Genomic DNA, 23462 nt, shown 5'->3' with positions numbered 1-23462 from the left:
CAAGACGCGGCGCAGATAAAAATATCCACAATAGCAGACAGGCAGACCCTTGTGGAGTTGTGTTTCGGTTTTCCCTTTCCTTTCATTCTAAAAAATGCAGCTCAGCTAACTTTGCCCAAAGTCTGGAGTTAGTGTGGCCATGCAGGAAAAATGAACTTTCACTTTGTAGCAGTGAAAGACCTTGACACAGTTTGACTTTTCTCATCAAGTGGCTTCATTGTTTTTGACTGAGTTTTGTCCTGCTTTTTTTTCTGTCACATTTAAGGCTTCAGGAAATATTTCGAGGTAGATGTCAAATCCTATTTTGTACACTAAGAGTTTATCCAAATGTTACTTTTAAGTGCTTAAGGCTTCAGTGGTTGTGCACTCACTTAAGAAATGGTTATTGCTGCTTTACCCCCAAAACAGGCCAGTAGGCCTACATGCGATACATTTGAATAATTGTGCAGGTCTAGGTAGAGGACCGGTAGATAAGATTCAGAGAGCACTGTAATAAATGGTGGCTAACATGCAGTCCTACCCATTAAAATGACATTGACCCATCTCTCTCCCAGCACTCATCCCAGCCCCACCCCTTTGCAGGAGGGTGATTATGATTGATTGATTTGCCATGGTGTAGAGACTGGCATGCATATTAATCATTTGTCATCTTCAGGCTGCAGACTTGGCCAGTCGCCATAGGCAGACATTTTTGGTGTGGTTGCCGTTGTTTAATTGAAAGCTATAGGAATTCCAGTGTAATTTCACCCCTCGTAATGTCAGTTTTTACCTTTGAATACATATTTTTTGGTTACATAAAGTGCTTCAAGAGGCTAGTCAAAGACCATATCACCTCCTCTCTCGCCAATGCACTCAACCCTCTCCAATTTGCCTACCGCCTTGACAGATCCACGGACTACAGAATCGTCATTGCACTGCACACTGCCCTTACCCACCTGGACAAAAGGAATGCATATGTAGTCAATGCACAGCATTCTCCCATCTCAGCCTTCAATACCTTAGTACCCTATAAGCGCTTTACAAAGCTCACAGCCCTGGGTCTGAACTCCTCCCTATGCAACTGGGTCCTGGACTTCCTGACGGGCCGGGCCGCACCCATGGGGTGAAGGTAGGCAACATTACCTCCTCGACACAGATTCTCAACACAACACGGGTGCCCCACAAGGTTGCATGCTCAGTCGCTTCCTGTGTACTCCCTGTATACCCACGACTGCATGGCCTCCCACAGTTCCAACTCCATCATGAAGTTCGCTGACGACATGACAGTAGTTGGCCTGATTACCAACAGCGATGAGGCGGCCTACAGAGAGGAGGTAGGCACTTTGACGGCTTGGTGCCAGGTAAACAACCTCTCCCTCAATGTCAGCAAGGAGCTGATTGTGAACTTCAGGAGGATCCAGGCTGGACACACCTTCATCAACACCAGGTGTCGCAGGAAGGCCAAGAAGATCATCAGGGATCACAGCCACCCAAACCATGCCCTGTTCTCCCCGCTTCAATCGATCAGACGCGGGTAGTACAGGAGCATCATGACAAAAACTGGAAGACTGACTAATAGTTTCTACCATCAGGCTGCTGAATAGCCAACCCTAGTCAGCTACCCCCCTTCCCCCCCCACCAAACTGACTTTCACTCTGCTCCCACCTCAATGACATTCATCACTGTTGTTAATATGTATATTAGAGTAAAACATAAAAAATGTTTAATCATTTTTGTTTTTATTTCACTTGGTCCCCACACCCTCTCAATGGTCATGCTGCTCCCCCTATGGTCATTCCACCCCTTCAACAGTCTTTACTCTGGCTCCACCCCAATGGACATTTTATTTATTCATCACTGCTACAGTTGTTATGTGTGTGTATAGTGCTATTTATATTGTAGTTTTTTTTATTATTACAATTTTCATTGTTTTATTTCACTTGGTCCTGCATGTTGAAGCTCGGAGCCTAAAATGTTCACTGTACTCTGCAATCACACCTGAAACCCTGTACATGTGACGATTAAAAACTCAATCTCTGAATCTTTTGTGGTTCACCTAGGCTACATGCTGTTCTTTTTGTTACCATTACGAACACTGGAAAGTATCAGACCAGAACTTACATTATTTCATGTGATGGTTTTCGTTAGGGTCCATTGGATTTAACAGATCTAATTAGATGTGTCACTTTCCTCGCTTATCTATTGCACTTACCGTATCTCCTATCATCTCCCTTTTTTTTATTTCTCTCCATTCCCCTCTCCCTGCCCGTCTCTCTTCCTCCACCTCTTTCTCCCGCTCTCTCTTCTTCCTCTGCCGTTTGCTCTCCCTTCATTTTCTGTCTGTCTCTTTCTTCCCCTCCTCTGCCTTGCTCCATCTCCCCATCTCTCTCTCCCCTCCCTGTGGTGCAGAGCTGGGTCAGGGGGAGGGAGACTGTCTTGTGGACGCTGGTGTCTGGGCTCGAGCAGAGTGGGCGGTGCTCGGTGTCTACTCGGGGCTCTAACGAGAGTGTGATTCATGGCACAGGGGGCACCCTGGGGACAGGATTAGATGTGCTCTGTCTAAGCGCTCCCCCGGGACCACAGATATTTTATCTCCAGAGTGGCAAGACCAGTGCTAGACTTGCAGCTCTGCTTGAACTGCATGTTGTGCCACAGCTGATCAATATGGTGTGGTCTTTTAATGAATCAGTAGTCTCTTTTATTTAACCTTTTATTTAACCAGGTAGGCCAGTTGAGAACAAATTCTCATTTACAACTGCGACCAAACGTACAGTCAATAACACAATAGAAAAATCTATATGTAGTAAAATTAGGGAGGTAAGACAATAAATAGGCCATAGTGGCAAAATTATTACAAGTTAGCATTAATACTGGAGTGATAAATATGCAGATGATGTGCAAGTAGAGATACTGGGGTGCAAAAGGCATGGGGTGGGGGGGGTGAGGTAGTTGGGTGGGCTATTTACAGATGGGCTGTGTACAGGTGCAGTAAGCTGCTCTGACAGCTGATGCTTAAAGTTAGTGAGGGAGATATAAGACTCCAGCTTCAGTGACTTTTGCAATTCGTTCCAGTCATTGGCAGCAGAGAACTGGAAGGATAGGTGGCCAAAGTAGGTGTTGGCTTTGGGGATGACCAGTGAAATATACCTGTTTTTTTAATTTAACTAGGCAAGTCAGTTAAGAACAAATTCTTAGTTTCAATGACGGCCTAGGAACAGTGGGTTAACTGCCTTGTTCAGGGGCAGAATGACAGATTTGTACCTTGTCAGCTCAGGGATTTGATCTTGCAACCTTTAGTATATGGGGCTTTAGTGATAATGGTTGGCACTGTGATGGACTACATCCAATGCTGAGTAGAGTGTTGTTGGAGGCTATTTTGCAAATGACGTCAAAGCTTGCTTATTTAAAGCTACTCTGTGAGATGTATATTTATTTCCATCAAAGAGTGGGGTCCACCAACAAACATGGAGTAGTGGAGCAATATTCTAAGGTCCATTCAATGACTTACATTTTCACAAATGGCAAATCAAGTTATTCCCTTGCCTCCCCATAGCTGTGCTCTTAGGTGGACACTTTCCACTAGCAATTAAAAAAAGTTTGTCTGGCATTTCAGCTACTGAAAATGTTTATCTAACGTAGAGCTCTTGACTGAATAAAAAGCCCCTCCACTATTTGCAAAGATGTAGCCCAAATACCCTTTGGCAATGCAGCTGAATTAATGATCTTGAAAAGCAGTTGTCTTCATGAGTGTGTTGACCTTTCTCTATGCGTCACCCCCATGAAGCAGCAATTAGCCATTTTGTTTGCTTAGCCATGATGTGAGAGGGAATAAAGGGATTTTTGGGGCACCCCTGGAGAGAGGTGGTGAAAGCTACACAGTCTCATTAGCATAGTTGCACCACATCTCATTTCCATACAATTACTGCCCATTTTCTTTTGTCATTGTTAAGAGGTTGCTTACTTAGCCTGCCATCCCAAGTCAATTCCCTGCTTGTCAGAATGGATTTTTTGAATGATGAAAATATATGTTCATTTTTCTTACTCCTGAAGGACATTTCTTTAAATGTGTGGGAACAAACATGTTTAATTTATTCAAAGTCTAGATTTGGCACAAGGGCTGCCTGTTTTATGGATTTGTGTATGAAACAGTGTATTCCCACATTTTCGAAATCCTTACCCAACAATAAATGTGTTGCTTGTCCCTCTTTTCAGGGGCTTCGTCTATGACAGTAGAAACAACCTTCAGATGAGGGGTCTGGTCGTCCTACTGATGTCCAAGGCAGCCGGTCCCAGCCAGCACACAGCCTCAGACCTCCTCCCCCAGGACATGGTCAGTGGCATCTACCCCAGGTAAACACGCCTCTCTGGGGCTTTGTCTTCACATTCCTCTATCTTCCTTTCCTTAACTCCTTTCCTTTATTACCACTGACTTGGTGAAAAGACAGGAAAATGCTTGTCATTGCTCCTGATCTGACAGCACCCACACACACCAGCTCCAATTTATGTTTTTTTTCCTGATGATGACATTCACTCACACACGCACACAAGCACACCGCACATAAACAGAATGTTGCCCAGAAGAGGGAATTCTGTGTGAAGATCACTCTACAACCTTGCCAGGTGGTTACCAGAAGTCGCTGTTGTGTTTGGCATGTGATGCGCTGGGTGTCTGAATGGCCCCTTTTCTCTGAGCTGGCAAGCAGCACTGCCTCTACTATCGGATCAGTGAGGGAGTCTGTCAAGCAGGGCGGGTGGAGAGGATATTGTGGGGTGGCTGAAATTAATATGCTTACAGTGTGACTTGTCTATGGTTAATCATTTGGTAAGATTAAGGCACCAGCTATTGACATGACCAACTATTCAGATTAAAGAGAATGAACAGCATCTTGAAACTACTGTATTTTTAAAAATCTTCTGTTTTGGACTCGACGTGGCAATGTAGGGTTCATACATGCATAGTACACCATTTATCTTTTCCTGGCGGAGAAAACCTAGCAGTACATTGAATGCATAAAATATTTGGAGTGGCTACGGTTCCTGATTTTCTGGAACCTGGAAGTTTTGGACTAAAGAGATTTCTGTGCATGTGCAGGATCCGCTGCGCGCTTCCTTCAGTCCATTCAGCTGTGCTCACTCACTCTGTGACTGCCGCCTGTTCGAAGAAACATATTTCTTTGTCTGTTGTAACAGTGATCAAATCAAACATTTTATTTTTTTATTTTAACTAGGCAAGTCAGTTAAAAACAAATTCTTATTTACAATGACGGCCTACACCGGCCAAACCCGGACGACGCTGGGACAATTGTGCGCCGCCCTATGGACTCCCAATCTGCCTGGAATCGATCCAGGGTGTCTATAGTGACACATCTAGCACTCAGATGCAGAGCCTTAGACCGCTGCGCTACTCGGGGAGTGCAAGCATGACACAACAGGCAGTCTAGAGATTTCATGTAATTTTTTTTCAGAAGGGGAGTTAGCCTACATGCAGCTATTAGGCAAGCTATATACAAAGTATATTAACAAGCAAGACAGAGTCAATAGCGATTTCAATGGGCAACCATTGGCTATTGGGAGGCAGAGTTATTTTTTCAGCAACTCTGGCAATATAACTATAATGATTACATCACAAACGCTGATAGTTTTGCCCCAATATCTGTTAAAATACAAATAGCCTTCATATATATTTTTGGGAAGGTTCGTTCAAATCACCCAGCAATTTTTATTTTATTTTAGCTGTTCAGAAGTACAGTACCAGTCAAAAGCACCTACTCATTCAAGAGTTTTTGTTTTTCTTTATTTTTATTATTTTCTACATTGTGGAATAATAGTGAAGACATCCAAACTATGGAATCATGTGGAAACCAAAAGTGTTAAACAAATCAAAATATATTTGAGTTTCTTCAAAGTAGCCACCCTTTGCCTTGATGACAGCTTTGCACACTCTTGGCATTCTCTCAACCAGCTTCATGAGGAATGCTTTTCCAATAGTCTTGAAGGTGTTCGCACATATGCTGAGCACTTGTTGGCTGCTTGTCATTGTCTTGTTGAAAAACAAATGTTAGTCCCACTAAGTGCAAACCAGATGGGATGGCGTATCGCTGCAGAATGCTGTGGAAGCCATGCGGGTTAAGTGTGCCTTGAATTCTTAATAAATCACTGACAGTGTCACCAGAAAAGCACCAACACACCACCACCTACGATCACACCACCTGGAGATCATCCGTTCACCTACTCTGTGTCTCAAAAAGACATGGCAGTTGGAGCCAAAAATCTCAAATTTGGACTCATTACACCAAAGTACAGATTTCCACCGGTCTAATGTCCATTGCTCGTGTTTCTTGGCCCAAACAAGTCTCCTCTTCTTATTGGTGTCCTTTAGTAGTGGTTTCTTTGCAGCAATTTGACCATGAAGGCCTGATTCACGCAGTCTCTGAACAGTTGATGTTGAGATGTGTCTGTTACTTGAACGCTGTGACGCATTCATTTGGACTGTAATATGAACGTATCCTCTGCAGCAGAGGTAACTCTGGATCTTCCTTTCCTGTGGCGGTCCTCATGAGAGAGTTTCATCATAGCGCTTGATGGTTTTTGCGGCTGCACTTGAAGAAACTTTCAAAGTTCTTAATGTTCTGGATTGACTGACCTTCATGTCTTAAAGTAATGATGAACGGTCATTTCTCTTTGCTTATTTGAGCTGTTCTTGCTATAATATAGACTTGGTCGTTTACCAAATAGCCCTATCTTCTGTATACCACCCCTAACTTTTCACAACACAACTGATTGGCTCAAACAGATTAAGAACAATAAATTCCACAAATTAACTTTTAATGAGGCACAACAGTTAATTGAAATGCATTCCAGGTGACTACCTCATGAAGCTGGTTGAGAGAATGCCAAGTGTGTGCAAAGCTGTCATCAAGGCTGTCATTGTGGCGGCAGCGTAGCCTAGTGGTTAGAGCATTGGCCTAGTAACCGAAAGGTTGCAAGATTGAATCCCCGAGTTGACAAGGTACAAATCTGTCGTTCTGCCCCGGAACAAGGCAGTTAACCCACTGTTCCTAGGCTGTCATTGAAAGTAAGAATTTGTTCTTAACTGACTTGCCTAGTAAAATAAAAAGGCAAAGGGTGGCAACTTTGAAGAATCTCAAATATAAAATATATTTTGATTTAACACTTTTGGCTACTACATGATTCCATATGTGTTATTTCATAGTTTTGATGTATAAAATAGTAAAAATAAAGAAATCCTGAAATGAAAGTGTCAAGTTTTTACTGGTACAGTATGATGAAAGGACAAAGGCTACAAATTGGTAGAGTGGTTCAGAAAAGGATGAGTAAAGCATCGAGTAAAGAGAGTAACTTGAACGTGTGTGTAAAATAACACAACGTGATTTCGAATCCTTAGTTTTGAGAAAGTAGTTTCTAGAGGGGCAGGCGGGCGGGAAAACTCTGTAATCGTAGCCTTGGTTTAAAATATTTAGTGATTGTGAGTTGTGCGCTCGTCGCTTTCATTGTGAAACTGCACGTACAAATTCGTAATATACTGTATTGTACGCATTGGAATTCGTAACAAAGCAGGCGAATTGGAGGACGTAACATATCAATCATACGAAATGAATAATGGACATCCACAAATGCATATGTAACATATCATAATAAATGGAGGGCCACAAATGTATTGTCAACACGATCAGAAACACTCTGCTCACGACCGTTTATTTTAAATTGTGTCGCTAGCGTGTTAAAAAAAAAAAATTGGAATATAAATTGCGCGGTACGCTATAAAGGTTTTTAACAGGCGCGAAGCCATCTTTATCCTGTTGGCACAACACGAACTTTTTACGCGCTCGAGAAATCTATAGTGAATCAAACGTTCACCCACTTTTTAGATAACAAAAATGTAGGTCAATATTTCTTATGTCAACCATCCATCAAACTCAAATAATTACATGTGTCCGTCCGCCTTTTGTCTTTATAAACATTCACACACGTATTCCATGATATTGGGTAATCTGGGCAACATTAACTGTTGATTGCCAGTGGTAATCATTCATCACGTAATGTAATCGTATGCTATATATATAACCAATACTCAACTTCCAAGGAAATAGTGTATTTGATGCAAATATAAGTATAATTTTCCAGTGTATAAATTTACATTAAATTATTAATAGATACAAAGTGCTTTTATTTCTAAACGCAAAACAAAGTTGTATGAAAATACCTTCAAATAAAAGGTCACATGCTGTACTGTTGCCTCAGATGAAACATTTTATTTCAAATCCAAAGTGAGTATAGAGCCAAATTAAACATTTTAGCTACACTTTCCAAATAAATACAGAGGGGAGTGTATGTTCGCTGTCAGCTGGTGGCTACTATAGGGATGTTACAATCTAATGAAGCATTTTGTTAAATAACAAATTATTTTAGTCCAGGGGTCAGGATTCTGCGTTTGTCATGCAGAAAAGGAAAGAAAATGCTTTTACAAAAAAATACGTTTTTTTCTCCTTTAAAATGGAAGATTAACATTAGGAAGTGTAGCTGGCTACATTCCTTCTATGATTAACATAATTATAATTGCCATGCATTGTTTTTACAAAAATACAAATTAATTGACTGACATCTGTCTGTCATTTGATGAACATATTTTTTTTGCTGAAATGTGTTTCCCAAAATGAAAAGATGAAATGTCTTGAGTCAAGTATTCAACCCTTTTGTTATGGCAAGCCTGAATAACTGTGGTCAACAAGTCACATACGTTGCATGGACTCTGTGTGCAATAATTGTTTTTAACATGATTTTTAAATGACTACCCCATATCTGTACCCCACACATACAATTATCTGTGAGATCCCTCAGTTGAGCAGTGAATTTCAAGCACCGATTCAAGCACAAAAACCAGGGAGGTTTTCCAATGTTTCGCAAAGAAGGGCACCTATTGATAGATGAGTAAAACAAATAAAAAAGCAGACATTGAATATCCCTTTGAGCATGATGCAGTTATTAATTCACTTTGGATGATATCAATATACCCAGTCACTACAAAGATATAGGCACCCTTCCTAAATCAGTAGCAAAAAAAAAAAATATATATATATATATGGAAACCACTAAGGGATTACACCCTGAGGCCAATGGTGATTTTAAAACCGTTAGTTTAGTGGCTGTGGTAGGAGATTATTAGAGGTCGACCGATTATGATTTTTCGACGCCGATACCGGCGTTTTTTTTTTTTTAAATGATTTTTAAATCATTATTTAAAAATAAATAATGATAAAATATATAAAAAATATGTATTTGTAATAATGACAATTACAACAATACTGAATGAACCCTTATTTTAACTTAATAAAATACATCAAATAAATAATGAAACATGCTCAATTTGGTTTAAATAATGCAAAAACAAAGTGTTGGAGAAGAAAGTAAAAGTGCAATATGTGCCATGTAAGAAAGCTAACGTTTAAGTTCCTTGCTCAGAACATGAGAACATATGAAAGCTGGTGGTTCCTTTTAACATGAGTCTTCAATATTCCCAGGTAAGAAGTTTTAGGTTGTAGTTATTATATGAATTATAGGACTATTTCCCTCTATACCATTTGTATTTCATATACCTTTGACTATTGGATGTTCTTATAGGCACTTTAGCATTGCCAGTGTAACAGTATAGCTTCCGTCCCTCTCCTCGCTCCTCCCTGGGCTCGAACCAGGAACACAACAACAGCCACCCTTGAAGCAGCATTACCCATGCAGAGCAAGGGGAACAACCACTCCAAGTCTCAGAGCGAGTGACGTTTGAAACACTATTATCGTGCACCCCACTAACTAGCTAGCCATATCACATCGGTTACACCAGCCTAATCTCAGGAGTTGATAGGCTTGAAGTCATAAACAGCGCAATGCTTGACGCACAACGAAGAGCTGCTGGCAAAACGCACGAAAGTGCTGTTTGAATGAATGCTTATGAGCCTGCTGCTGCCTACCACTTTCAGTGAAATACGGAACCGTAAGGTGTGGCATCCATTAGTCTAAATATTCCTGTTACATTGCACAACCTTCAATGTTATGTAATAATTACGTAAAATTCTGGCAAATTAGGCGGCCCAAACTGTTGCATATACACTGATTCTGCGTGCAATGAACGCAAGAGAAGTGACACAATTTCACCTGGTTAATATTGCCTGCTAACCTGGATTTCTTTTAGCTAAATATGCAGGTTTAAAAATATATACTTCTGTGTATTGATTTTAAGAAAGGCATTGATGTTCATGGTTAGGTACACATTGGAGCAAAAATACGCACCGCATCGATTATATGCACCGCAGGACACGCTAGATAAACTAGTAATATCATCAACCATGTGTAGTTAACTAGTGATTATGATTGATTGTTTTTTATAAGATAAGTTTAATACTAGCTAGCAACTTACCTTGGCCTACTGCATTCGCGTAACAGGCAGTCTCCTCATGGAGTGTAATGAGAGGCAGGTGGTTAGAGCGTTGGACTAGTTAACTGTAAGGTTGCAAGATTGAATCCCCCGAGCTGACAAGGTGAAAATCTATCGTTCTGCCCCATGATCGAGGCAGTTAACCCACCGTTCCTAGCCAGTCATTGAAAATAAGAATGTGTTCTTAACTGACTTGCCTTGTTAAATAAAGGTTAAATAAAGGTGTAAAAAAAAAAGCCAAATCGGTGGCCAAAAATACCGATTTCCGATTGTTATGAAAACTTGAAATCGACCCTAATTAATCGGCCATTCCAATTAATCGTTCGACCTCTATAGGGGATAACTGAGGATGGAACAACACTGTAGTTTCTCCACAATATATAAAATAAATATATAATAATACAAATATTAAACCATGCATACTGTTTCCAATATGGCAAAAATATGAACTTTTTGTCCAGAATACAAAGCATTATGTTTGGGGCATATCTAACGCAACACATCACGAGAACATATTTTCAAGCATGGTGGTGGCTGCATCATGTTATGGGTATGCTTATCATTGGCAAGGACTATGGAGTTTTTTAGGAATGGAGCTAAGTACAGGCAAAATTCTAGAGAAAAAAACATGGCAGAATTGCAAAGAAAAATCCATATTTCAGACTGTCCAATAAAAATAAAAGAGGCAAAAGAACAGACACTGGACAGAGGAACTCATCCTAGAAGGCCAGCATCCCGAGGTCGCCTCTTCACTGTTGTCGTTGTGACTGGTGTTTTGTGGGTACTATTTAATGAAGCTGCCAGTTGAGGACTTATGAGGCGTCTGTTTCTCAAACTAGACACTCTAAAGTACTTGACCTCTTGCACAGTTGTGCACCGGGGCCTCCCACTCTTTCTATTCTTGTTAGAGCCCGTTTGTGCTGTTCTGTGAAGGGAGTAGTACACAGCGTTGAACGGTAGTGTATGCTCCTGAGTGGCCTAATTACAGTTTTGACTTAAATTGTCCTAAAAATCTTCAGCAAGACTTGAAAATGGCTGTCTAGCAATGATCAACAACCAACTTGACAGTGCTTGAATTCTTTAAGTAATATTGGGCAAATATTGTACAATCCAGGTGTGCCAAGCTCATAGAGACTTATCCAGAAAGACTCACAGCTGTAATTGCTGCCAAAGGTGATTTTGACATCTATTGACTCGGCGGTTTTAATCATTATCTAAGAAAGAGATTGTATATTAGTGTTTTATTTTCCATACATTTTGTTAGATTTTTTTTCTCCACTTTCACATTAGAGTATTTTTTGTAGATCATTGACAAGAAACTACAATGAAATCCATTTGAATCACACTAACCCCAAAAAATGTGGAAAAAGTCATGGGGTGTGAATACTTTCTGAAGGCGCTGTATGTGACATCGCGCGCACTGTTCAGATACCCTTTTTGGCTCTTGACTGCTACTTTTAAAGCTACTGGCTTAAAGTATACACAACCTCTACATCATTCTTTTTTAAAGTTACACTACTCATAATGCAAGATGTTGCATCCAGTTTCATGACCTCGTGCCTTCTATGTCATGTGTCGTGACTCATGATGACTAACTATTGTATTGTACTCACTGACCTTTGTATTTACATACACAATCATATGTGTGTAGACACACACTAAACCTAACCTTAGCTCCTAACCCCAACACTAATTCTAACCTTAACCCTAAACCCCCTAGAAATAGCATTGTGGGGACTAACAAAATGTCCCCAGTTGGTCAAATTAGTGTTTGTTTACTATTCTTGTGGGGACACGTCTACACACACGCACACAGAGAAATCTCTGCTGGGTCACCTCATTTGCTCCTTTCACTCTTTCTGTACCACAACCCCCCCTTTTCTTCTCTCTCCTTCTGTCTCACCCCCGCTTCCCTGTCAGAGGGTGGGCTCATTAGCACCTGGGCCGGAGCACTGATGGGGGGGATTGATTGATACCTCTAGGGGAATGTTCTCCCCCCCCCTTCTGACAGCCAGCATTTGTAAAATGTCTCCCACTCCAGTGCCCAATACTGATGGCTCACCAGGGAACTAAACACAGAGAGCGGGCCAGAGCTGTACAGAATCGGAGAGATGGAGAGAGAGAAAGACAGAAGCACAGAGAGTGATAAAGACCGACCGAGAGAGAGAGAGGCCAGATACACAGCTGTATTGCAGGGTAATGGGGACCCTGTAGAGGGAGGAAAATGGAACAGAACACTCAGGACAATGGGCGTGTTAGGGGCGGGAATGCCTCAGCGAGATGGCATCAGTTGCTATGCAACCGGGTGCTGAAGCTATTTATACACAAGTCCTCTTTTTCCTCTCCTGGCGAAGACGCTGCTTATCATGAGTTGTAGATCTAAGGCAGAGAAGGGGCGAGGATTCTGTAGGGGTCCTAGGGTGGGGTGGGAGGAGTGGTGAATATCGTCAGAATAGCTCCTAGTGCCAACGTTATTATTTAGCTGCATTGGTACAGGATGTACTCAATATCCTGCTTTTTTCTTTTGCTGCAGTAACAATGTGTTTGGTATTTGTCTGATATATTTGTACCAAGGTTAATATTTGATGTAGGGAGTATGAACATATAAATTATTAAACTGTTTTAAAATGTTGAATCCAATAATCAAATAGGCCTATTTTGAATGTAAGGTCTTTAATTAACATCTTGTTAAATTAGATCAATTGTTCAACATTTAGGCTGTCATTTTCATCCCTAACTTGAATGGTCTTTTAAAACGTTTACAGCAACACAATTGAATCCTGTGTGTGTTAACAATACCATCAATGCAGTGTCAGGGAGTGAAATGAAAGACATTGCCAAATGTTCTCCTCTCCACAGAAGGGGGACAATAGATATGATTGAGCAGAGAAATAAAGTACATTATTGCATTTTAATAACAACTCTCTCTGAGCAACTGTAGAACATGCAATTACCTGCCGTTAGACAAAGCACGTATGTGTCAGGCTATACGGCGTAGTATGGGCAGGAACAACTAGAATTGACAGACTGGAATTGAAATGTCTTATCAGGACTGTTTCACACTGGCTGAAAGATGGTCCTAAGTGGCCATCAGTGCACCCATCCCTGGCTCCCTCCACAGACAGATCCCCCTGTCTGTCTCGCCCTGGCAGGCTCAGCCCATATGGAGAGGGACGTAATTATCCACCCGCAATGAATGAATCAACATTTGATTATAGGCTTCCTCAGGCCAAGTTCAAAAGCTCCGTTGAAAAACCAGTTGAACATCTTTTTTATGGTAATCAAGAATAGCACTGAGTTAAGGCTTTTTTTTTCTCAATAATGGTAATCTTTTTTTCTCCAGGTTATATAAAATCTATTTAAAAATAATCTTTTATATTTTGTGGTTGTCTTCAAAGTTGTTGGTTGTATCAGCGGGTCGAAAGAACATTATCATGACAGAGCTAAATTAAATGAAAGACTTTGAAAATAAAAAGCTTTCTTATACGCTCAGAGTTAAGTTTGTTTTTGAGAGAAATCTTCGAAAACGAACAGGAATTTCAAATTAATATACTAAAATACTACGTCATGTCTCAATCGATATCCTTCCGATTCGAGAAGAAATATGATGAGTTCAATGCGAATGTGAGCCTGTCAGGTAGCCAGTAACCTTAATACTAGCACATAATCCAGCCTGACACGATGTAATTTCCCTGATAATTCCTTTTTACCACTTATTTCCCCGTCTGACATCTATTGATTTAGTCACCCTAATTCTGGCCATGCATGGATTATGATAGAGACATGAGGTCTGGACCATTGGTTTTCTTAGGGGATTGTCTACACAATTAGTCATTGGTGTGTTTTTGATTAGACACCCTATAATTTGCACTTTTGATCTTTACCATTGTTGATACATGCTTTTGTAGAAGTGAATGTGAAATATAATGAGCTTCAAAAGTATTGGGAAAGTGACACATTTTGTTGTTTTGGATTTGAAATAATACAATGACTGAGGTGCAAGTACAGACCGTCAGCCACTCCTCAGCTTTAGCAATGTAGAAATTACAGCATTTTTTTTTTCATAGTCCCCCCGCCCATTTTAGGGGACCGAAAGTATTGGAACAAATTCACTTATGTGTATTAAAGTAGTATTTGGTCCCATATTCATTGCACGCAATGACTACATAAATATAGACTATATTGGTTGGATGTTTGTTTTGGTTGTGTTTCTGATTATTTTGTGCCCAATAGAAATTAATGGTAAATAATGTATTGTCATTTTGGAGTCACTTTTATTGTAAATAAGAATATAATATGTTTCTAAACACTTCTACATGGATGTTGAAGCTACTCTGATTTTAAATCATTCTGAGTGAGAAAGTTAGATGCACAAATATATATGCTAACCTCCCCTCTTATTGTAATGGTGAGAGTTTAGGATGTTTTGGGGGTATGATATTTGTGTGGCTGTAACTTTTGGTCCCCTAAAATGGGGGGACAATGTACAAAGAGTACTGTAATTTCTTAATGGTTCACCCGATATGGATGAAAATACCCTCAAATTAAAGCAGATACCCACAGACATCTAGTCATTGCTCTAACGCTAGTTAGTATTGGCTCATGAAACTACCTTTTAACTTGCTTCATAAAGGAGACATAAAAATGGTGTCCCCTAGTTCATCTGACTAGGGAAGTAGATAAGGGCCTCAATGCCAAAATCCCAAAGTATCCTTTTAACCTCGTATCATATTTACATCCAAATTGCTGGAGTACAGAGTCAAAACAACAAAATGTGTCACTGTCCAATACCTTTGGAGCTCACTGTATGTGTTAAATTGGATGTTTTATTGATGTCAAATGTGTTTTTCTCCTCTGCAGCCAGCGGAACCTGGCTGAAATCACAGAGCTCATCCACACGGCTTTCCTGGTGCACCGTGGGATTGTCAACCTCAAGGAGTGGACCAACTCAGACGGACCCCTGAAGGACATGCAGTTTGGAAACAAGATGGCCGTTCTCAGTGGGGACTTCTTGCTCGCTAACGCCTGCACCGGACTGGCCCAGCTAAATAATACTAAGGTATGAAATAGTCATATAGAAAGATTTCTTACCCTGGAGCTTTTTTGTTCAGCCTTCAAATGAGTCTTCCAAAATGCAATCTGAATTCCGCATTTATATGTCTGAGGTCTCAATAGTTTTTCAGTGAGATGAAATGATACTTGACGATGTTGAGATCGTTGCAGTATGGCTAACGATATTGATGAGAACACAAACCGTCTAAGCGGAGGAGTTTAAACACCACTCAATTTTTCCTGGCTGTTGTGGATTGATTTGAATCAACAAATCTATTCTCTCACTTAGACCTCTGGCAGGCAGGCAGACAGATACTCACACACATAAAAATAAAAATATGTTTGGGTGGGAATAATGCACCCACACTATGTAGAAGAGGTTGCGTTCTCTTACTGCCTTCTACTTATTATTACCAAGCACTTCTGCAGATTATGTGTGTCTGTACCCCTGTCTGGGTGCAGGCATGGGTGTCACAGATTGCTTCCAGTGTGTACGCTGGCAACCCATTGCTGACAATCTGTGATCAAGCTCAACTGTCAGAATATGGCTGCACAAAATAATCAAAATAACCTATTTTCTCTCTGCTTTGCAATCTTTAAAAAATTATCCTCCCTGCATCAGCTCAGATGGTTCATGCTCAGATAGAAAACGGGCATTTAAAATACCACCTCAGGTCATGGTGATCATGATCAAAGGGATAGTGGAAGTACGTCCTCAAATACATTTGGGCATATTACAGCAAAAACATCTGGCAGCTTTCAGAGGTTGTCAGTGACAGTATTCTTAATAGCTTATTTTTCACCATTTCATCGCATTCTAGAGCTCCCCCTGCTGGTCAGACATGCATGTCAAAAATATGTTTGGTTGGGAACAATGCAAGTACCCACTCTTCCCCTCAAATGAAATCAAATGTTATTGGTCGCATACACATATTTAGCAGATGTTAACACAGGTGCATCATACCTAACAATATACCGAAATGAGAGAATGTGAAATGTCAGAATAATAGTAGAGACTCTTTATTTTTTAGATCACATTCCCAGTGGGTCAGAAGTTTACATACTAATTGGGTGTATTTGGTAGCATTGCCATTAAATTGTTTAAACGTTTCAGGTAGTCTTCCACAAGCTTCCCACAATAAGTTGGGTGAATTTTACCCTATTCCTCCTGACCGTTCTGGTGTAACTGAGTCAGGTTTTTAGGCCTTCTTGCTCGCACACGCTTTTCAGTTCTGCCCACATTTTCTATAGGATTTAGGTCAGAATTTTGTGATGGCCACTCCAATACTTTGACTTTGTTGTCCTTAAGCCATTTTGCCACAACTTTGGACGTATGCTTGGGGTCATTGTCCATTTGCGAGCAAGCTTTAACTTCTTGACGGATGTCTTGAGATGTTGCTTCAATATATCCACATAATTTTCCATCCTCATGATGCCATCTATTTTGTGAAGTACACTAGTCCCTCCTGCAGCAAAGCACCCCCACAACATGATTCTGCCACCCACGTGCTTCACGGTTGGGATGGTGTTCTTCGGCTTGCAAGCCTCCCCCTTTTTCCTCCAAACATAACGATGCTCATTATGGCCAAACAGTTATATATTTTTTTCATCAGACCAGATGACATTTCTCCAAAAAGTAGGATCTTTGTCCCCATGTGCAGTTGCAAACCGTAGTCTGGCTTTTTTATTGACAGTTTTGGAGCAGTGGCTTCTTCCTTGCTGAGCGGCCTTTCATGTTATGTCGATATAGGACTCGTTTAACTGTGGCTATAGATACTTTTGTAACTATTTGCACTTTTCGCACCAAAGTACGTTCATCTCTAGGAGACAGAACGCATCTCCTTCCTGAGCGGTATGACTGCTGCATGGTCCCATGGTGTTTATACTTGCGTACTATTGTTTGTACAGATGAACGTGGTACCTTCAGGCATTTGGAAATCGTTCCCAAGGATGAACCAGACTTGTGGAGGTCTACAATCTTTTTCTGGGTGGTTTTCTTTTTGATTTTCCCATGATGTCAGGCAAAGAGGCACTGCATTTGAAGGTAGGCCTTGAAATACATCCACAGGTACACCTCCAATTGACTCAAATTATGTCAATTAGCCTATCAGAAGCTTCTAAAGCCATGACACAATTTTCTGGAATTTTCCAAGCTGTTTAAAGGCACAGTCAACTTAGTGTATGTAAACTTCTGACCCATACAGTGAATTATAAGTGAACTAATCTGTCTTTTTAAATAATTGTGTCGAGGCACAGAGCTGGAGAAGGGTACCAGATCTGTGCCTCCCCAAGAACATAGTGGCCTCCATCATTCTTAAATGGAAAAAGTTTGGGACCACCAAGACTCTTCCTAGAGCTGGCCAAACTGAGCAATCGGGGGAGAAGGGCCTTGGTCAGGGTACAATCTCTGTATCACTCCACCAAACAGGCTTCATGGTAGTGTCCAAATGGAAGCAACTCCCCAGTATAATGCACATGACAGCCCGGTTGGAGTTTGCCAAAAATGCACCTGACCATAAGAAATGCATCTCTGCACTTTTGAAACCAAGATTGAACACCTTGGCCTGAATGCCAAGTGTCCTGTCTGGAGGAAACCTGGCACCATCCCCACGGTGAATCATGGTGGTGGCAGCATCATGCTGTGGGGATGTTTCTCAATGGCAGGGACTGGGAGACTGGTTAGGATCGTGTCAAAGATGAATGGAGCAAAGTACGGAGAGATCCTTGATGAAACCCTCATCCAAAGCTCTGTCTGCCCTCAGACTGGGGTGAAGGTTCACCTTCGAACAGGACAACAACCCTAAGCACACACCAAGACAACGCAGGTGTGGCTTCGGGACATGTCCTGAATGTCCTTGAGTGGCCCAGCCAGGGCCCGGACTTGAACCTGACTGGAGAGACCTGAAAATAGCTGTGCAGCAACGCTCCCCATCCATCCTGACAGAGCTTAAGAGGATCTGCAGAGAAGAATGGGAGAAACTCCCCGCCAATACTTGTGTGCCAAGCTTGTAGCATCATACCCAAGAAGACTCGAGGCTGTAATCGCTGACAAAGGTGCTTCAACAAAGTACTGAGTAAAGGGTCTGAATACTTATGTAAATGTGATTTTGGTTGACTTTTTTTTCTTTCTAAAACCTGTTTTTGCTTTAGTGTGTAGGTTGAGGGGAAAAATGAATTCATTTTAGATTAAGGCTTTAATGTAACAAAATGTAGAAAAAGACCAGGGGTATGAATCATTTCCGATGGCACTGTATGTTGTGGGTAAAACAGTATGTAAACATTATTAAAGTGACCAGTGTTCAATGACTATGTACATGGTGCAGAGTACTGGGTGGTAGCTGGCTAGTAACAGTTACTAAGTTCAGGGCAGGGTACTGGGCAGAGGCTGGCTTGTGGTGACTATTTAACAGTCTAATAGCCTGGAGATAGAAGCTGTTTCTCTCTGTCCCAGCTTTGATGCACCTGTACCGTCTCCGCAGTCTAGATGTTAGCAGGGTGAACAGGCCGGGTGGCTGAGGCCCTTGATGATCTTCTTGGTCTTCCTGTGATACCGGGTGCTGTAGATGTCCTGAAGGGCAGGCAGTGTGCCCCCTGTGATGCATTGGGCTGACTGCACCAACCTTTGGAGAGCCCTACGGTTGTGGACAGTGCAGTTGCCATAACAGGCGGTGATACAGGCCGACAGGATTCCCTCAATGGTGCATCTGTAGAAATGTGTTTGTCTTAGAGACCAAGCCAATTTTCTACAGCCTCCAAAAGGTTGAAGATGCGCTGTTGTGCCTTCATCACCACACTGTCTGTGTGGATGGACCATTTCAGGTTGTCAGTGATGTGCACACTGAGGAACTTGAAGCTTTTCACCCTCTTCACTGCGGCTCTGTGGATGAGGGGGGGGGTGCTTCCTCTGCTGTCTCCTGAAGTCCACGATCAGCTTCTTCATTTTGTTGAGGGAGAGGTTATTTTTCTTAAACCACTCCCCCAGGGCCCTCACCTCCTCCCTGTAGGCTGTGTCATCGTGGTTGGTGATTAGGCCTACCACGTTTGTCTTCAGCAAACTTCATGATTGAGTTGGAGACGTGAGTGGCCATGCACTCTTGGGTTAACAGGGAGTACTGGCCACATTAGATTGAGCAATGCAGATGTTATTGCGGAGCCTGGCATTGAAAAGAACTAGAATATTATTTATTTATTTGACAGTATATACATATGAGATAAGGGGCAGGAACGAGAGATAAAGCAGTATGTAAACATTATTAAAGTGGCCAGTGAGTCTGAGATAAGTAAAGCAGTAAAACATTATTAAAGGGCCAGCAGCCAGCAGCCTCTAAGGTGCAGGGTTGTGTAACCTGGTGGAAGCCGGCTAGTGATGGCTACTTAACAGTCTGATGGCCTTGAGATAGAAGCTGTTTTTCAGTCTCTCGGTCCCGAGCTTTGATGCACCTTTACTAACCTCGCCTTCTGGATGATAGCGGGGTGAACAGGCCGTGGCTCGTGTGGTTGATCTCCTTGATAATCTTTTTGGCCTTTCTCTGACATGGGGAGCTGTAGATGTCATGGAGGGAAGGTAGTTTGCTCCCGGTGACGCATTGGGCAGACCACACAACCCTCTGGAGAGCCCTGCATTTGAAGTTGCCATACCAGGCAGTGATGCAGCCTGACAGGATGCTCTCAATTGTGCATCTGTAAACGTTTTAAGGGCCAAGCCAAATTTCTTCAGCCTCCTGAGGTTGTAGAGGCTCTGTTGCACCTTCTTCACCATACTGTCTGTGTGGGTGGACGATTTCAGATCGTCAGTGATGTGTACGCCAAGGAACATGAAGCTTTCCACCTTCTCCACTGCGGTCTGGTCGATGTGGATAGGGGCGTTCTCCCTCTGCTGTTTCCTGAATTCCACCATCAGCTCGTTTTGTTGAGTGAGAGGTTATTTTCCTAGCACCACTCTCCCAGGGCCCTCACCACCTCCCTGTAGGCTGTCTCATCATTGTTGGTAATCAGGCCTACTACTGTTGTGTCGTCTGCAAACTTGATGATTGAGTTGGAGGCGTGGGTGAACACTGAGTACAGGTAGGGGCTGAGCACGCACCCTTTTAGGGCCCCTGTGTTGAGGATCAGTTACCTTTGCTGGGATAGGGGAGAGATTGAATATGTCCGTAAACACTCCAGTCAGCTGGTCTGTGCATGCTCTGAGGCTAGGGATTCCGTCTGGACCGGCAGCCTTGAGAGGGTTAACACGCTTAAATGTCTTACTCACGTTGGCCATGGAGAAGGAAAGCCCACAGCAATACACTTGGTAGCGGGCCATGTCAGTGGCACTGTGTTATCCTCAAAGCGGGCAAAGAAGGTGTTTAGCTTGTCCGGAAGCAAGACGTCGGTGTCCGTGACGTGGCTTGTTTTCCCCTTTGTAGTCCATGATTGTCTGTAGACCCTGTCACATGGGTTTCATGTTTGAGCCGTTTGATTGCGAATCCACTGTGTGTCTGTACTGACATTTGGCTATTTTTTTTATTGCCTTACGGAGGGAATAACTACACTGTTTGTTTGTATTCGGCCATATTCCCAGTCGCCTTGCCATTGTTAAATGCGTTGGTTCAGTTTTGCATGAATGCTGCCATCTATCCAGGGTTTCTGGTTTGGGTAGGTTTTAAGTCAGTGGGTACAACATCTCCTACACATTTCCTGAAACTCATTCACCATATCCGTGTATTTGTCAATGTTAATCTCAGAGGCTACCCGGAACATATCAAAACAATTAGTACTCACACTTGTGTCCAAACTATGTTCATGACACTGCCTATTAAACCAAAAGACAATGACAAATCGAGAACCCTATTCAATTCTTAATGGAGAATAAAATGTTTTGAACTCACCAATTGCTTGAGTTGTAATGATGTTAAATTGTATTTTTTTGTTTTGTGTGTCACAAAGACAGACATAACTGTAGTAGCAGTCGTAGCATTAGCACTGTGGTTTTGCAAAATATATTTTTTTAGGAGAGCAATTCATCTGTATTATGTGTCCTGGCTTTGAGAGGAATCCTAGGCTGGTACTTGTATAAATGGTAAAGTGATCTCAGAGCCCAGATACGGTTTCTCTCCCTCACAGACCTGTCGGCAAAACACGATCCGCCTAGATTTGGGAATAGAGTAAGGGGGAGGCGGGGACTTATCTGATACTTTCCCCAAAAATGTTCCTCATAGCCAGCTAGCACATCTGGTAGCACTTTAGAGGCATTGTCCTTTTGGGCCTTTTGTGAGGCTCGTTACCCCAGAGGTCACTACTAAGACTAGAGACAGAGAGTGCAACCACTTTTAAATGATGAAAAAACGACTTGAATATATTGAGGGAGTACAACGTATGAATAATTTTTTTCTTATCTACGTAGACATGTAAATGTTTGCCCATACACGGTCCTTTCTGAAATTGCTTGTGAAAGAAGATAAAGCTAACCTTTTGTGAAAATCATGGATTGAGATTTAAATAAGGTGTCTGATTGAATTTACTTTGGAGGATTAGTATCACATGTGTGAGCAAGGGTGCTATTTAAAATGTAGTCATGGATGCCCCCTGCAAGAGGGATATTGCAACTGCAGACAGATGACACAAGTTTAGTGGAGCTTAATGAGACAAAGCTGTTCAGCCTCCCAAAAATATTTAACTTGGCATCCCAAAGATCACACTTTTACATGGGGCAAGTTGAATCCTAAATAAGAAAAAACAAATGAAGTAAGAAGAACCTTTTTTTAATTTTGGAACATTTATTCCACTACATGCCCGCACACCTGGACCAAGTAAAATTCCTTGAAGGCGAGAGAGGGTGCAAGTGAAGAACTTACGATACCACCCAGCAACACTGTTGAACAGAGTGAAGTTATATCTAAAACAAGAAGAAGGTATTAATACCGAGTTGGGTTCTTAATGACAAAGATCCACAGCAACAGATGTCAGACCACTGCTCAAGAGCCTCATCAACCCCCACAGCCCCCATGACATTTCCTGATTTCTGCCTTGCCATCTGCCTTCCAGCTCCTCAGACTTGACACCTGATAAAGCCTCATAATAATTCAGTTTAAACTGGAGGTCGCTATAAATAAATTAAAAATTGAAAAAATTCAGTCTGTGTGTACTTAAAGAAAACAGCAGGCAGTCCTCAGCCAGTCCACACTGGTCTGATAATGTGAGGAGTTAGATCTGGTCAATTCACAGCCCAGACACCCACACACTCAACCCTTATGTTTACAGCCACCCCTTAGCCTAGAGGATGGGAATCCTCTATACCAAGGATTAACAACTAAATTCAGCCGTGGGACAATTTTTTTTTCTTGAGATGATGGTCAGGGCACCGGAACATAATTACAAATAATTTGTCGACTGCACATTTTCTGCAAGAAGCCCAAACAGATTTAATATTTGGGTAACACTTTACCTGACACCCAGCGTCATAACGCATATATTTACATCTGTGACATATTGCATTATTTTATGGCTGGTTATGACACCTGCATAAGTGTCAAAGCGCACATTTATTCAAATGTGTTTTTTCCCTTGTGCGCAATTACAATTTAATATGGTCAATTTCATGGAATGTTGTGCGACATAAACGTACTGTTGACATGTAGGCTATGGTGTTATGGAATATTTTGCGTTGTGTGGTAGGTTTTTGACACTTATGAAGATGTCATAACCAGCCGTAAAATAATGCAATATGTCACGACAGTGTTATGACCGTATTATGACGCTGAGTGTCAAGTGTTACCCAATGACTAAAACAATCATTTCAAACCTTCCTTACATTTGTAGAAGAGCACACATCTCTTTATGCGTGGGAATACTTTGGGGAACAGATTTCCAGCATTAAAACACCAGCTCCAAGTGATTTTAGTCTTATGTCCAACAATAAAAATGTAAAAAATACATATACAGTTCCAGTCAAACATTTGGACACGCCTACTCATTCAAGGGTTTTTAATTTGTACTATTTTCTACA

General features: G+C 41.7%; 1 protein-coding gene across 2 annotated transcripts in view; it reads left to right on the top strand.

Moving 5' to 3' along the window:
* LOC112261644 (prenyl (decaprenyl) diphosphate synthase, subunit 2) overlaps positions 1-23462 on the top strand; it is a 51933-nt gene that overhangs the window by 10646 nt on the left and 17825 nt on the right. For both annotated transcript variants that reach the window (XM_024437129.2, XM_024437127.1), the window contains exons 2-3: positions 4192-4329; positions 15287-15485. In XM_024437129.2, coding sequence (XP_024292897.1) covers positions 4192-4329; positions 15287-15485 — 337 coding nt within the window. The remainder of the gene's footprint in view (positions 1-4191; positions 4330-15286; positions 15486-23462) is intronic.

This window comes from Oncorhynchus tshawytscha, linkage group LG11, assembly GCF_018296145.1.
Source record: "Oncorhynchus tshawytscha isolate Ot180627B linkage group LG11, Otsh_v2.0, whole genome shotgun sequence".
Taxonomy (NCBI): Eukaryota; Metazoa; Chordata; class Actinopteri; order Salmoniformes; family Salmonidae; genus Oncorhynchus; species Oncorhynchus tshawytscha.
The sequence above is the reverse complement of the archived record's forward strand: the minus strand, read 5'-3'. Positions and strand labels throughout refer to the sequence as shown.